We start from the raw sequence: 18081 nt of genomic DNA, 5'->3' as shown, positions 1-18081 counted from the left end.
TTATGCGACCACTTAAAAACTACTTGCTTGTTATATCCACATAATGCAAAGTTAACAGGAAATATGTTTTCTAAGCAGTCTCTGCATTCATCAGCAGCTGTAACACTCAGTACTTAGTCTATTATGCTCTAATTATTTGTATTAATACATTTATCTTTTTCTGACCATTGTAGTTGTTATATTCATTACAGAGTAGTGTTTTAGCTTTAATATCAAATAACTGAGCCGTTTAACAAGTGACAGATATGACATGCTTCATGCATGCAAAATCACTTGATGCAGCCTTCTGTAACACATATGGCAAGTACATATAATCAACTTACCAGGGCGCCTTGAGCTCCAGCAGCACCAGCCAACCCAGGATCTCCCTTCTGTCCCTGAGGACACAACAAACATGTCAGTACCTGACGGTATCTTTTTTTTTTTTTTTTGGTTAAATGTTGTGGCTGATCGGTCTATAGATAGGAAGTACTGTGAGGCAAAGGCGAATCAGTGTTTCTTGCTTTGTGAGCAAGTTAGTGAATGAATGAGTGTGAACGAATGAAAGAACACGTGAATAAATTAGTAATTTCATGTAACAAAAATGTAATTATGTGACTGACCTTTCCAAATTTTGAAAACTGACCTATGTTCAACACTTAAAAGGCAAATCCTGTCAATTTTAATGAATAAACATTATTATAAATCTGATCAATTGCATGAACAAATCCTTGAAACTATTTTCTACAGGCACAGGGTCTAGTAAAGATCATGTGATGAACCCTTTTCTGGCTCTCCTCCCAGCTACGATGGCATCAGGGGATGGCAATGTCCATCTCTCAGTTAGTCGGTCCAGACCGAAATATCTCAACAACTACTGGATGGACTGACATGAAAGTTTGTAAAGACATTCCTGGTCCACAGAAGATTAATCCTATCGACTTTGGTCATCCCCCACCGTGAGGTTGACGTTTGTGACGGTGGGTGACATGTCCCAACAACAACTGAATGGGTTGCCATGAAACGTGGTTCAGGCATTCATGACCCCTTAGGTAATTCATCTACCGCCATCATCAGGTAAAAATTTTAATTTGTCCAATACATTATTTTATGACTAAATACCCACAAAACTAACGACATTCCAGTCAGTCTCAGCTATACTTTGATTTTAGTGCTAACTAGCAAATGTTAGCATGCTAACCCACTAAACTAAGATGGTAAACATCAGCAGTATTAGAATGCTACTATTATTACTGTGAGCATGTTAGCATACTGATGCTAGCATTTAGCTTAAATCACCATGGTGTAGTCTAATAAAGTTACTAGAATAGCGGTAGATTCTTAGTCTCATTAAACCTGATTTATGCTATGCTGTAAAATTAATCATTGAATGAAAAAGGTTCAGGTCATCACATGACCTGAGTGTTTCCTTTTGCTGATTAAAAAAAATAGAAATGTGATTGAAAGCTCTGAAAAAGCTAGTAAGTCAACTTTTTTTTAACAGTTACACATATTAACACATATTGATCCCAAGGTCAAGAAAGAACTTCCATATTCAACTGTTCCACTTCCAAAGTTCAAATTTTCAGACCTAATTTTCATAAACCTAACAACGTTTGGCTGTACAACTGTTAGATCTCTGGCCTGTCATCTGTAACTCCAGGAAAAAAGCAATGGTTCAGATTTATGTACTGCATTATATAAGAAAGTTTGGTATTTTTGCTTGACTCTGTGAAAGTCTGTTGAATTTCTACAATTTGAATTTAAAGGGAAAGTTTGGATTTGGCATGTAAATCTTTTGCAGTGGTACAGTACTGACGCATGGGCAGCTTGTGGTGTGGCGAGTCCTGTGGTCAGAGATCTTGCAGGAAGCCGGCAGCTTGTTAGAATAAAAATGAACAGCAACAAACAAACACATTTTAAGCCACAACACATGAAAATAAAGTTGAAACCACGCGCAAGACCTATCCATACTGTTTAACTATGTTTGTTGTATTGCTATGCAAGTGGTATTTGAAAAGGTTCCAGTGTGTAGCACTGTAATACACTGCCATTGGCAATGGCCATGTGAAACAAGCTGTAAAAGCATATGTTGTCTGGTATTACAGACCATTAATTTTTCAAGTTACGTGGTATTCTCTGCAGCGCTCTGACACTTCTGTTTAATCTTCACATGTATACAAAATAATCTCTGGATTTCCACATTACAGACATCAAAATTGATGTTGTTATTGTCCCAACATACACAACTCTTTTTATTTTCTCTGGATTTTACAACATCAAAAGTCATACACACCAGAGTAACCTGAAAGTTTACTTGAGCCATCATTTACATGTTGTTAGTGTATGTAACTGTTGGTTTACATATCTGTCTTTGTACTGCATTAATTATGTTACATGTTTTGTGTCTCTTACTTTTTAACATGTTGGGATCATATTAGAAGTAATTGATCTGACTTTTTCTCTTGGAATCAGTATGTTTTGTGGCTCTATAAATAAATCAAATCAAACGACAATAATTAAAAGCTAAAACCCTGGGGTGTCCAGTGGTGTAGTGGTTTAAAGATAAGCCTGGTCATATTCTATATTTTAATTTTTGTCAACAAATCAAAGGAAAACACCAAATCGGATCATATGTTTGTTTCTCAACACTTTGTCTTCCCTACCTTGTCTGTAGCACTCAGCACCAAGTAAATTTTGATCCTACTGAAGCCATAACTATTTTAAACTTGGTCACGAATATATACTTAAAAAAAATTCTCAGTAATATCCTAAAACAGCTGGTCACTGTAGTTTTTATCAAAAGATACTTAAACATGAGGAAATGGTCCATTTGTTAGGGACAACCAGAATAAAAGGGATTACAACAATCAAACCAGGATCAAATTCAAGCATGAATGACCCTTTCAAGATCTTCAGTTTATAACATGACTGGGTCAAAACCTAGTATATGGCTGGAATGCCCTTTATCTGTTTACTTTTCTCCTACTGTCTGTGCTCAAATATACAATAATTTAATACAGCCGAATTGACCATAAAGCTGTTCTCATTTACATGTTTTGCTGTTTCTGTTGTGAGGCAATGGAACAAGTAAGAAACAGTGACCGAAGCATGGCCCATTAGGACAACTTGTGAACCTGCAGTCACTTCCAAGCATTTTCCTTGCTGCTGCTCTGCACTGCTAAAATCCTGATTTTATAACCACGACATCATTTGACAAAATCACCACACACATAAGTTAAAAACAACGGCTACGCTGTGATTTCAGCTGTATTTACTTGTAAAATAATCAATCAGAGAGATAAGATACATAAGTTAATGATGCTAACTGTAGTAGTCATCAAAGTGAGGGGTATGCTGAACATATTCCATGCATGTTCCATTTTTTAATGCACCTGAGTAAGAGCCTCATTTTCAACATGCCATTTACAATATCCAATGCTCCCTATAATGGTTCATAGCATACCTAAAGGTCTTAAAGCTGGTGTGACACATTTTCTGTCTCAACCACTACAAGTGTTAACTTGCTTAAGCATGATGGGAGAACCATTATCTGCACATGGCCTGCTCCTTTTTTAGCCACGCTGTTGGTGTGGCTAAAGGAAAGACAGTGTTGGGTCCAACATTTAGACCGCATTGACAAATTTGTGCAACTGTTAGATGGATTCTAAGACTGTTGGATATATTGCTATGAAATTTGGTACAGATATTTATGGTCCCAGCAGGACAAATGGTAATCACTTTGGCTATCCTCTGACATTTCATTGAGTGCCATCATCAGGTCAGTGTTTTAAATTGTTCAAATGAATTGGTTTATCACCAAATATCTGCATAGCTAATCATTCCCACCGGCCACAGCTGTACTTTGTGCTAACTAGAAATTTTTAGTATGCCAACATGCTAAACTAAGATGGTAAACATTACCTGCTTACCATCATCAGTTTGTATTTTCACTGTAAGCCTGTTAGCATGCTGACATTAGCTCAAAACATTGTTGTCTTTAACTTTTAGCACAAATTCAAGCAGGAAGAGAACTGCCAGCCTGTTTCGTCATCACTATGAGGCTCCACCTCTCAACTATTATCCAAGGATTTTACTGGGTTTGCTGTCATACAATGATCAACGTATCTAAATAACATTTAAACCAGCATACCTATTTTGCCTCTCTCTGCTGTCATTACATTCTATGGCGCTTCACAGCTTCGCCCCTCCAGAACCACACCTCCACCAGGGGCAAGGCCCTATCTAAGGCTCCCAAGGGGGATCTCTGATTCGCTGCTATATAAAGGGCTCTATCTGTATACATCTATTTAATCAACGGGGTCAACACCAAAGACTTTATCAAATAAAACTACTGCATTCATGTTGACTTGTGTCTTTCCTGATTGAACTACAGATTCACAGGGCCACTGGCGTGGCTATAAACTTTTGGTCTTGTTACGATTTAAATTATTTTGAGGATAGCCGTTAGCTAGTTTATTTACTTAAATATAAAAAATACAAATGAGAAAAGTAAGATTACATGGTCAAATCAAAACAATTTGGTGAATTCTCAATATGGATGAAAATTCGATCATGTTCCAACATTATCAGAAAAGTATGCAACAAAGTTGAGACCAGTTTGTGTCTGTGTGTGGTCCTAAAACGTCTTCTATTTGGTTTATCTAAGACAAAATCCTGTGACATAATTTAAGTTGACTGGATCTCAACTTAGTTTTAATCCAAGTTGCTCTAGACTTGAACCTGGTCTTCCTCTTAACCTGGACTCATCTATGGTCTAACTTTAGTCCTAATTCAGTGCAGCACCTCAAGTATGGTATGCAACCACGAAATATAAAGCACTTTCCCTCTGTTTGAGCTCTCTGCAGACACAGAGGTTACTAGGTCTCAAAAAACATATATTTTAAGTGCAGAGCTTTGCATGTCGGCAGTGAGGAATCAACTGAATTAGCTCTCACTGCATCTGTTTCCTTTTGAAGTCTCACCACACTATGCACATAAACCCGTAAGACATAATAATTACATAGCCAAGACGCCCGCCACGGCCCAATAAATGACGAGATGACATAAATCTCTGGATGTCTGGAACAAGAGAAAATAGCCAAGTGCTCTGACACTGTCCTTTCTTGTGAGCAGGCTAATCTGCCACTTCACCCTGTCATATATTGTTAAAGACTAAAAAGACTGTGACTTCTTGAGGTCTTTAAGCTGAACTACAGTTGGATGAATTTAACTTGAAGATCTGTAAGAAAAGTCACTAAAAGATACCCACACTAAGCAGAGAAATACAAGAATACACAATAGAGTCTATCTCTGACCAGATCCTTTTATATGACAGAGGATCAAACTAAACAGTGGATTGCACACTCCGGTCTGGTAGCGAGTAGCTGCCCCAAGTGAAGGAGTTCGAGTATCTCTGTGGTTGGCTTATGAGTGAGGGTAAGGCAGATCATGGGACGATAGGCTGATTGGTGCAGCTTTAGTAGGTATTCAGGAAATATACTATACCTGCCTGCTTTGGTAAAGAGGAAGAGCCTGAAGCTAAATGTTTTGATTTACCAGTCAATCTATGTTCCAACCCTAACCAATGGTCATGAGTTTTCGGGAGTGACTGAAAGAATGAAAAAGCAAATACAAGAAGTCGAAATTAGTTTGCTTTGCTGGATGGCTGTGGAGGAGGAGGATGTGCTTGGAGTAGAACTGCTGCTCCCTTATGTTGAAAGGATTTCGTTGAGGTAGTTTGGGCATATGATAAGGATTGCTCCTGGCCTCCCTTTAATGGTTTTATTGGCACAACCAACTGGGATGAGACCCCAGAGAATACCTAGAACATGCTGGAGGTATTACACATGCCATCTGGTGTGGGAACAGCTTGGGAGACGTTTCTGGGAAGTCTTTGATGTTGAATCAAATGTCTCCATCTTGATATACAGATATACTGTATTTGTTGTATATGTCTGGTAGTACAAGATGTTGACCCATTGAGATAGGGTGTCTAAAAGCTTTTGTCTCAAACAGTTGTTGGCCACTGTGAACTTTCTTTGACCAGCCAATCATAATCAGAAAAAAAAACTACTGTTATATCATACAGGCTAGATTCGAGTTGCTCCACATAACAAAGAAAGGTCGACATGTGCTGGATGGTTAAATGGTTTGTTCAGTGTCCCAATTTGCTACTGTCCACCTAAGAAACAGTCCCTATAATAACTGCTGACAATGTGTTCTGTCCAGAGTTAGAGGGACATTGTTTCTTAAAGGAAATGCTGCCGTTGGGGGCAGACATCCAGAAATCATATAGACAAATCTTTTAAAACCTGGAAAAAATAAAAACAGAACTATATGCATGGCTAGATACCACCCGAGCTAAATATATCTATTTGCAATCTGGGTAACCTGACTCTTTAACTAGGCTAACAATAGTTAGCCTAGTTTTCTGCTTGATGATTGCTGCTTCATTCATGCGTAAAAATCATTATTTCATTTTTGAGCTGCTTAGCCACCAGCTGACCAGTTACATCAAATCATATTCATGGGGGTATACACTATTGATGTGCTCCAACTTCCTCCACCACTTCAACCTCCTTAGCTGCTGATCTTTTGGTATTGTTAAATTATATGATATTAATTGCTCAAAGAGCAGAACATTTCCCACCAATCTGACTGTTGAACCATTTGCAATAAATGTTCAATTTCTTGACATAAGTGTCTCTGATTTAAATTGAAATTAAAAGCATTTATCAACAGACTATATAGACCATATATTTTTTACCCTTTACTTGTTATACCACGCTCCTTTTCTGCTCTAGAAAATTTTTAGAAAACCTGCCAACTGCCACAGGACCGCCTGTCCACGCGCCATGACAAAAATAGATGAAAGAAAGAAGACTGTTAGCAAGTGTGGGGTTGGCTGATTAATTCTAACCTCAAATTATGTCACTTTACACCAGGAAGCATGTCTGTGCACTCTACCTTTATAAATAGCATATCCTGTGTGTGTGTTTAGTGTTGGGGGTCAGTATCTGTCGAGGGATGTGCCTCATTTGCTTCACTGTGAGCATTTACATGAGTAAAACAGCAAACTAATGTGCCTCCACAATCACTATGATTAATCACCTTATTAAATGGCTTAATGTGGGATGGTTCAGCTATTACATTTCTTAATTGTAATGTATTGTTCTGGAGATATTTTATTGAGAAGCGAAGTGGGAGGGGTTATTTTGAGCATCCAGGGGCCTGGAAGTCGTAGTCCCTTTCATTGTGCTGCCATTCTGCTTAGACAATTTTAGGTGATTGACAATTTGACCACTTTAAGGTTTAGATGGACATGAAACTCTTTTGGGGGAGTCAATAGCATAAAAGTGGATCGGCAATGTTAGGAAATACTGTATCTAGTCCTTTGATAAAAAGTCAAAAGTACAAGACTGTGAGGTTACAGTTTTAAGCTACAACTCTCAAGGTCCATTAACTCTAAATTCGAATATGTGCATCACTTGTACCGAGTGGAAGGTAAGGTTTATTCTTTGTAGAAACCCGGGAATATATTCAGCAGTTTACAGTAAATCAGTTTCCTTTTGGATTCTGTGTCAATATCGGATTAATTCAGCAAGCATAGCCCACAGGGCCGTAGCAAGAGGTTGAAAATACTAAAGTCATGAGTCGAAGTCCTCCTTTCACCCCCCAACATTTTTAACTATTTGGATATTTCATATTTATTCAGTTAGCTCTTCTTTTGTTGTTTATGCAAATTTCATTTTGAAACCGTCAACTACTTATAAACACACCTCAACAAACTTTGTCTGTATTTCCTCTACAAATAGTAAAGCATTACATGGTTCACTCCTTGAAACTTCTTTAGTAAATTAATAAGACACTACCAATTAATTTTCGAACATAACATATTTCAATTTATCTTCTGTTAACATGAATTAAATACTGGTGAAGAAATGCTAAATACTTTATTTATTTATTTGCTTTGTTGGATTTAAAAGTGGTCATACTTAAATATAAATATTTTGAAAACCCTGAAACAAGCCTAATTTTTTTAAACTGTAGAATGTTAAATCTGTAGGATGCTAAAACATATAACACCCATGGTGTTTTGTCCCAAATTGCAACAATGAATCATTTAGTATCTGCTACAGCCTGACTGGCTTTTCTTTCATAGCCAGACTGTATTAAAAAAAGAAAATAATAATAATATTAACAAATATATACATACATTGTTACATTATCCAGGGACTCTGGTGTTTCTTTGTTAAGAAACACTGAGAAAATCACCCAAAGAAAACTCTTAATTGGTAAACTAAAAATTGGGAAAATACTTCCTGAAACAATCTTTGCAGAACAATTAAACTTGTGCAGTGTCTTGTTTGATACTATTACTACAATGTGCCAAAGTAAGAAATGTTCAAATTCTGCACATAATGTACTGCACATAGTTGAGTTAAAGCATTAATTTCAAATTTACTTTGCAGCAAAATTAACGACATTAATGACTGTATGTTCAGCCAACACTGCTTTGACTCACTCAGTTATTTACACTTTTTACGCTGGACTGTTTGGAATCATTAGCGATGCTGAAGAAATACAGAAGGGTGACAAATTAAAGGAAAAACTTGAATAAAATAGTGGAGAAACGTAGCAAATGCATCCACACAGGGCACAAGGGGTCACTGAATGATTTGATGAGTATCAAAATGATACGAATCATATGCTATGGCCTTCGCATTTACCAGATCTCAACCCAATTAAACACCTATGGGAGATTTTGGACTAACGTGCTAGACATCGCTCTCCACCACCATCCCTCCAGTCGAGTTCCAGAGACTAGTAGAATCAATGCCAAGGCGCATTTTGAAGCTGTTTGAAGCTGTTCTGGTGGCTCGTGGTGGCCAAACGCCTTACTAAGACATTTTATGTTGGTTTTTCCTTTAATTTCTCATCCATCTGTAGTTTTCTAATAAAACATCTTTGAACATTGTATCGCTAGTTACACAAACAGATACTAAAATACAGTTAGAAAAAAACTTCCAAGATGGACCTCTCTGAAATACAATCAGGAATTATCAGTCAATCTACGTATGATCGTATTCATTCATCGACTAAGTTTCTTCCAAAAACAATGTTTTTTTATCCTTACAGTTTTATTATCTGTTGCATTTAGTTTGAGCATACAGTTTATTAATCTATGTGCACGGTTTTCGACATTAGTATCACTTTTCTCAACCAGGTGACCCCCAGGCGTCTCTGCACATCTGTACTTTTGGTGAAAAACTGCTGATTTGGAGGTCTCACAGCCTGAGGGGTGGAGAAGCTGTAACTTACACATGTAGTTAGGAGGGCTCTGAACTTGCTACGAAATTACAAGCACAGGGGTTAAAAATAAACCCAATTTAAACCCACAGAGGCTTCTTTATTGTTTGTACACAAAGACTATTGTCATGGTTTTGCTTATTTAAGCAACATAAAATCACCGGACTATTTCTTCATACTTGAAAACATACTTCTGCTAATGTTAATTCTTTTTGTTTGTCCTGGTTTTTTAAAAGAAACTCATGAGAGAGAATTCCCGTTTTGATCGCTAAAACATCTTTCCGAATGTTTTCTTAAGGGTAACTGTACAATTAGTAATTACAGGGAAAGAGTGTATGATATACACTATCTCTCATTGGCATGAGAACCTCAAACAGCTGCATCTGAAAAACCATAATTTTGGGTGTAGAAAACTCAATGCCTGCTAATAAGAGACCTACAACTACCATAAAGCTGATCATTTTTAACTTGCTTCACTTAAGTATGAAACATCAAATCCACAAGTCCTTAAAAGTTGGTGTATGTTGCTGAAAGACTGTGTATGTCTAAGCGTATTTGGGAGTGTTTGTGTGTGTGTGTCTGTGTAAGTGTGTCTGTGTGATTAAAGACCATGCTGACAGCCTGAAGCCTTATACAGTAGATCTAAGTTTAGGCCTCATTAACATTCAATGGAGCTGTCATGGATGGGTAGACAGAAATTCTTTACAGTCAATGGAAGATGTTTCCTAAGGCGGTGACCACACTGGCAGCTAATTGGGTTCCACAGAGATTACATCTGTTTTTTCTTTTTCTTTTTTTTTCTTTTCTTTGTGTGTGTGTGTGTGTGTTTGTGTGGGGGTTGTTTGTTTTTTACTTCTTTACTAACACTGGGTGTTTAACTCCTTGGTATGGGAACTGATATCATTTTAGGCATATTTACCGGCCCTTTTCTGATAAGACAATTTTCACAACATTGACATCTGTAATATTAAAAACACAGTAAAACCAAGGGTGTAGCCAGGTTTTCAGAAATACTTAAGTTGTGATTCTAAAGTCTTCTAGCAAGCCCCATCACCCTAAAAACTGTTTGACTAGACGCCAAAAAACTTTTCTCAGATTAATTCATTCTTTCACTTTTTCAGTTTCAGCTATAGTCCATGTAAATTGTACCTTACGACATGAAGGTGAAATTGCCGTTTCAAAGAATCAGTTGTTTTTTTTTTAAATCCACCATGTGGCAAGTACAACCATAAACGCCTCGTCAGGTCATTAAAATCCCCACTTTGTCCCAGTACTGAGGACACAACCATTGTGTAGCTGTGGTCCTAACTCACAGGCTACATAGTCATAGGCTTCATGGTGAAGAGAATCTCAGCTGAAAGGTAAGCGAATGGAGCTTATGCATGAAGAATTGTCCAGACCACAAAATACAGTTGAAAGCTCCAAATTATTAACAAGTAGACCTCTTAGACTAAATTCTCTTCAACATATTTTGTTCCCAAAGGTCGAGGAGGAACATCTATGCACAGATAAGCTTTTTTACGTTACTATCCAAAACTTTTTAAGCCAATCAAACAAACCACAGTTTCCTACAGCACAGTCACTGCTGCTTCGGTAAACACTTGAGAAGCACTTCAGACTAAGTTGACCTTCAGTCATTTTCCTAGGTACACGTCCACGTTGACCCTGGTAGTCAATTGAAGACACTGAGGTTATGTTCCCGGTACTCCTGGTATAAAAAATAACAAATGCTGGATTTTCAGTTGGGGCACATCTGTACTTATATCTCTATTATCAACATTGCTGGATTCATATTGAGGAGTTCATAAAGAAAGGCTTCCTTGAGAGCCTCTAAACTTGTGAAAAACAGGAAAAATGTAGAAATTATTCATTGCAACACAAGATGGCCTAACACTGACCCAGGAATTCAATTTATATGGGACTATTATAAGCGGAATTCATTCTACTGGGCAATTAATAAAAGAGAAAACAAATCTGAAGGTACTTTTGCAGGGCTCCGTTTAAAAAGAAAAAAATACTTGTCTTTAATACAATTATTTAACATGACAAACTGTCAAATGGTTTTCTCTGTTGAAGCTGTGTGTATTTACTAGTTCAGTGAAATCAGCCCTAAGTGCTCCAGGTTCATCTCACTGTGGCTTGAGAAAGACATAATATCTTTGCTCAGTTGACTTCTTGTGCGAGAGCAGAACTGAAACCTTGTTAGACATGCAACGCTTTCAGCTCATCTGTGGTTTATTTATATTCAGACTGCTCCAAGGTAAATGTCCTTTTCAGACTTCAACAAATATTGGAAAAAAATCAAACATATGTACCCAAAACAGTTTGAATATGTGCGGCCAAAATACTTCATTTGTTTGCTGCAGCGATTCATAACTGGCCAATTTGGTATATGCAGGGAAAAATTTGATTCATGGCAAACACATTGCATCTGATACCATATTATTTGCAGTGTCATAACAGGAAAAGCACGAGAGAGCGATCACTGTGAAAAGAAATATCTTAGGGGCTTAAATGTCACATCTAACATCCTATGAAGGGTCAAATAATTAAATTTATGTCAATAATAACAAACTTGGACACATAAACCATGCATTCACCAAAAAACTGTAGCAGCAACTAAAGCCACTTCATCTAACAGTCTTCAGTCTCAAGACAATCTAGGCAAAATTCTGAGCTGTGCCCCTTTAACCCCAACATTATTCTCAAAAAGCAATAAGTCTTTAGAGCAAACATTGTTGTGTTCAGTTAAAGTCAGACCATTTTCCAGTTAATCATTAAGACATTCAATGTTCCCTGACATTGTTGAGGAAGAAATGATGTCTGTTTGTTAGTCTTGTGGCAACTGTGATGCAACTCAGGTCTGGTAAACACCAGCTTGTTCCAGGAATCTGTGATAAGTTCATTATCTGGTAGTCCTGCCATTTTTACAAGCATTTGTGTTTAGCTACTGTATGTACTGAATCATGAGGTAATGCCTTTATCAAAGAAGAGGCAGCTAGTAATAAGACAGTAGCTGGAAACAACCTAGACATTTAACAAGTTATTAACATGGACAGATTATGAAATGATGGGCCTATGAGTGTCAATGCCCCCTAATAGCTATAGATATACCATTACTTTAGACATAATATGCAAAAGAAAATTTATATATTCTATATATATATATATACACATATATATAAAACTGTACCGTATGTGTACCATATATGTACATACATACACATATATATATATGTATTTAACATGTAAGCTGTATTCTAATGTTGCAGATGAATGAAATGGAGCCGATTTTATCTACATTATATACTGCTGGATTCTTTTTTTCAAGAATATTGAAGATATAAGATATTATTAAGTGATCGTATATTTTGCTTGTCAAAAATCTGAATTTGTAACTAAAACAGACAGATACCATAGTGGTGTAAAAAGTTGGCCTGCAATATTTTCCTCTGAAATGTAGTGAAATAGGAGCATAACGTATCTTAAAATGGAAATTGTACTTCAGTACAGTACCTGAGGAAATATTCTTTGTTAGTTTCCACCACTGACCGGTGCCATAAGCACTTCATTACTGGAACTGAATTACTGCATCCATGGCAATCACTAACTTCCATAAAGCCAATAATATTCTCATTCCTTTAATCCTGTCTCCAGTGTTTATACACAACTAATTTCCAACAGCAATTTATGTACCCCCACTGGTAATGTTACATACCAATGCAGGAAGTAGTGTGGTGTTCATATAGCACACGGACAACAGGGTGTAGAGGTTAGGGCAGAGGATGGGCGTACAAACGCACTTCAACATTGGAAGGCTGAGCTCATATCCCATCTTATCCTTGATATCAGAATTGATCAGCTTTAATTTATGATGAAGCTATTCCCCTAAACTTAGCCAAAGGCTTTTAGTTGCAGTTTTAGTATTGTACAAGAGAAAGAAAAACATACAAAGTGAATATTCTACATACACATACAGTATAAACATTCTGCAGACATATGTGAAAATAATGTATTGTTAATATACGTTTTGAGTCAAGAAATAATCTGGGTCTCAGTTTTTACTAATTTTTTTTTTTTTTTTTGGGGGGGGGGGTGCTTACTTATGTCCTAGTGTAGAGTTATATGAGAAGATTGGTACCACTCTCAACATGTTAATCTGTGAGCTTTAGAGGTGCCGGCAGATTAATTTTGTTATCATTGGACAGAGCCGGGCTACCTGTTTCCTCCTTTCCCAGTCTTTGTGCTGAGCTAAGCTAACTAACTACTGATAGCTGAGTGGTATCAATTTTCTCATTTGCAAAAAAAACACATGCAACATAATGAAATCAATTCTTAGAGGGATTTGTGGAATTGGTTAACCTCATCAGGGAGCACTCTGGTTCGAAGTTGGTTAGCCGTTTGTCGGTGTTTGTGTCATTCTAAAGTAACGCAACAGTTAGCTGCTTGCTGTCTTTTCTAAACACATATTCTGACCCCCTCACATGGCCAAATGTGGACACCAACTGTGGGCTGTTTCACCCCCCTCCAGTTGGTGTAGATCACTTCCAGATTCTTGGGGAAAGTAGTTTATTATGAAAACAGGAAGAGTCCTAAATTACTGAGGAGTGTGGCTGCAAGTTAAACTGGTAGAACACTCAAAGGAGTTCCGAGAAGACTCAAAATAGCATCAAATACTTGTAGTTGGTGGGCATGCTTGCAGATGTGAGCATGTGCTCTTTCATTTAGCTTCTTGCTCTTTTCAAGTTACCACAGGGGGACATCCCATATACTGTACGTACAAGGCCTACGCTCCTGCAGTGGTGTTATTTCCATTAACTAACAGAAGTGGAGAGTGTTTTTATATTTACTGTGTAAATTAACACTGATGTTTGTAAGACTGTCTGATATCTTCCTTATACTTTTATTACTACCATAGGGAAAGATGTAGGCTAAGAGACTGCTTGTTTCGGTTTCACACAGGAAGCTACTCACTTTCCCTTTGTGGTAACAGTGTCAAGAGAAACAGTGGACATCTCAATACCTCAGTGTACCACAATTATTGACAACCTCATAGCTTTAAATCTCTCATCGTGCTAAAGAAAAGGTTTTTAAGGCTACCTTATACAATACAGTCAGGCAATGAAATGTTGGTGTTTTAAAGACTAGAACTTCTCTCATTTTAATTAATCTGTGGTCCTACTAATGCTCTTGTTGGACTTTACTAATGCTCTTGTGGATGAATGAGAGCAGATCCCTGCAGCCAGGCTCAGAAAACTTGAGGAAAGCTTTCCCTGAAGATTAGAGGCTGTTAAACTAGGATACAGTACAGTATTAATGCCTGTGGTTTTGCATGACATGTTCTACAGTCAAGGAGTTTAATGTGTGTCTCCCACCCAGTCTCCCAGTATCTACAGTCCACACTGACCTTGGGTCCTGGTGGACCGACCAGTCCACCGGCGCCTGGTAGTCCTGGCTCTCCCTGGTTGGACAACAAACATACTCTGAGAGCCAAATCCAGCACTATTACAGTATTTATCTGTCTCACTTCCAACACTGCACTGCTAAACCTGTAGAATCTTCTGTGGAAATCCCAAACACACACACTGAGCATCATTAGAAAGCCAAACCGCCAGAATTAGGGTTCAGTTCTCTTCTCTTAACTTTCATTCATAATTGAATTATTTACTGTACATCTGGCTTCATGTGGTTACGTTGTTCAGTTTGGCATGATATTTCATTTTCATGGACTGACAGCTCAGATTTCAAGCTTTTACACCCTGTAACTGTAAGTTAACCAGGTTTAATGAATGTTGTAGACACATGATTGGTAAACAGAACTATATCTTACCACTGATCCAGCCTCTCCCTGAAGTCCTGGTTCACCTCTATCACCAGGAAGACCCTGTATAAAAACATCATAATAAAATAAAAATTTCTTGATCATTGGATCAAGATTACCACTTTGAATGCTTTGCATGTTGGTGAATTGAATCTGTTAATTAGGCCACTAGTTCTAGCCATTAGAAGTGGCACTAAAAAAGTGGCACAATTCAGAGTACCTCTGCACTGCACTACAAGTGTGGTAGCCAGGGCTGGTTGCATTTCACCAGTCGAATATATAAAGTACATGAATCTGTACATCTCTATTTAAATTCAAATTGATAATATTTTGGCATTACTTTCTAATCAAGAGATACTTACAGATAAATGTTGCCCTGAATTAATTATCAAGAAACAATGAAACTGGCAACAATCAGGTCAGCCCAGTAATTATATGTGCTTGAGGAGCACCAGGATGCAGTTACAATTTATGTTGGATTAAGAGATTTCAACTAATTTTCAACTAAAGACTTCCATTTCAAAAGTACACAAGAGCTTATTATGTACTATACTATATAAACTATATACCATACTATACTACCATACTATACATACTATATACTCTTTACATGCTGTATACAAATCTCCAATGACCACTGTTTTTTGTATATTTCAACCTAATCAGGGCTTTCATGCAACAGGAAACATCACAGTCTCTAACAGCTGTGATACTGACAGGGAGATAATGGATTACTCTCAGTCCTGCTAGCGTGTAGATACATATATACCAGCTGCCAAAGTAGCTAGTGTGACATGGAATAATGTTTAAGAAAATTCCCACAATGCAAGACACAAAAATGTCAGGGATAGTACCAAGTACCGAGCCTACAGTTGAATGTCACTGCATTCCTTTCAATAAATATTACCACACTATTGGAGCAATAAACGGCATTTGTGGGGGGGATCCAGTACTACATAAGAAGCTGCCACTGTTTCGCTTAAACTTGGACTTCTCAGAGTTTAGAGAGCTTTGCATTTATCATGTTATAAATGATGACTTTTATCATAAGTTAACTCTAGACAGACTTTTAGAAACAGCATTTGGATTAGTTCAAAAAGATGTAGTACAGGTAGCCGACTGATACTACATACAGTTGCCTGTTTTCCTCTTCAACTATCCAATAAAGAAAAAAAAATTTCTTTTAAACAATATAGTAAAGATATACATCAGTACATAGGCTTTTCATGAAGTTACAATTGTAACTTTGGTTCATATACGTACTGAATAGAATCATTTTAAGTGTTCAGTGATTGATTTATGCCTTAAATGATTTCACTTCATTGAAGTGTTAGTCACATTATCTACAATTCATTCAATTCAAGTGTTCCTCAAATTAATAAATAGAGCTTTGTCATTGTGTAGGGTAATAACAAATGTAAGACAGGTGGTCAGTAATTGCAAACCAGTCCCATTTAAAAACTGCTCTACAAAAAAGCATTTAAATACCAATTGTTATTCGTGGACCAATTAGCATTGGTCAGGCCACTCAGTATGTCGCATGCTGCTACATGGCACCATGAAAGCTGGACCTCAATACTGTGTCAGTGCATTCGTCAGTTTGGCACTGTCCTTTACAACAAAATGTAGTTGCTAGTGCGGGAAGTCTCTGTTCAGTGTTCAGATATTTTGTTTTAACCGGATTAAATTTAGCAGTAGCTGACAGTATAGAGAGTGACAGGAAACAAAGGGAGAGAGGGGTATGACAAATATGAAAGGTAAACTCGAGATGTTGCAGTTACATGTTATGCACCTTAGTATTAGGCTCCCAGGATGCCCCGAGCAAGTAACAACTGATAACAACTTTAGATTGATGTTTTTAGATAATTTCCTGGTAAACATCTTTATAACGAGATGAACAAAAGTAGTCTCACCTTGGCTCCGGGGGATCCTGGTTCTCCTGGGAAGCCTGGCTCCCCTCTCTCTCCCTGAGCAACATAGGTAGAATAAGGTAACTGACAGTACTGGCAGCAGAAAAGTCACATTACTGATACAACTGCTGCTTTAAGGACTTACCTTGTTACCTTGTAGACCAGGCTTCCCTGTCAGTCCTGCAGGGCCACCTTCACCCTGAACCACCCAAGGTAAGGCAGTAGGTAAGTGCTCATAATCAAAGTCAGAAATGCATTCACTAAATTGAACAATCAGTGTTATCACTTTAAAAATCCATTATGTTGTTTGTAATACATGATAATGGAAATTTGAAGCATCATTCCAGTAATGTCCAAATAGCTGACTAATAGCTATCCAAATAACTGATATATCATGGAGCCTTTAAACTACTTAGAAAGATTTTGAATTGAGACGTAAATTCACCAGGCACCCAGTGTAATGGAAACCATCATTGGGGTAATATGGGAACCCTATGAAGTCTTAGTAGTGCAGTAGAAATTTGGCTTAAACAAGTATACCGGGCATTTCAATATTCAAGACATTAAGAGACAAAGCAATTGATGTTTGATGTTTCTCAATTAAAAATAACATAACGAATAACTGACTTAATGTCTTTCTCAGACTTTAACTGGGTATCAACCCTGAGGTTTCTGGAAACCAAAGGTGAAGGAGTCTGCATGCACTGGCCAACTAAAGCTCAAACCAGTGCTTCAACAGACTGAGGCAGGATCTGGAAGGATGAGATGTGGAGCACACAGGAAGGTGCAGCAACTATCATTTGGACAAAGATTTTAGAAACAAATGGCCATACACATCGTGTATTTTAACAGCCCTGCAAATCTGGAGTTGACATGAGTTTAATTAAATGGATTTTGTAATTTATTAAATCAAGGTAGAAATTGGTATTTTTACTGTGGCTGTTCAAAAGGGTTGTAATGTACAGATTTTTTACCTTTATCCCTTGTAATCCAGGAGAGCCAGGTTCCCCAGGAGTCCCGTCTTTACCCTGGGGACAGAGACGGTTTACACTGAATTCC

General features: G+C 37.5%; 1 protein-coding gene across 1 annotated transcript in view; it reads right to left on the bottom strand.

The window, feature by feature from the left end:
* Positions 1-319: 319 nt before the first annotated feature.
* LOC120790172 (collagen alpha-1(XXI) chain-like) overlaps positions 320-18081 on the bottom strand; it is a 29458-nt gene continuing 11696 nt past the window's right edge. Inside the window, exons 15-20 of the mRNA XM_040127523.1 lie at positions 17997-18050; positions 17764-17774; positions 17026-17079; positions 15122-15175; positions 14699-14752; positions 320-377 (exon numbers count right to left, since the gene is read on the bottom strand). Of these exons, the coding sequence (XP_039983457.1) occupies positions 320-377; positions 14699-14752; positions 15122-15175; positions 17026-17079; positions 17764-17774; positions 17997-18050 (285 nt within the window). The remainder of the gene's footprint in view (positions 378-14698; positions 14753-15121; positions 15176-17025; positions 17080-17763; positions 17775-17996; positions 18051-18081) is intronic.

Source organism: Xiphias gladius, chromosome 5 (assembly GCF_016859285.1).
Source record: "Xiphias gladius isolate SHS-SW01 ecotype Sanya breed wild chromosome 5, ASM1685928v1, whole genome shotgun sequence".
NCBI classification, from domain to species: Eukaryota; Metazoa; Chordata; class Actinopteri; order Istiophoriformes; family Xiphiidae; genus Xiphias; species Xiphias gladius.
The sequence above is the reverse complement of the archived record's forward strand: the minus strand, read 5'-3'. Positions and strand labels throughout refer to the sequence as shown.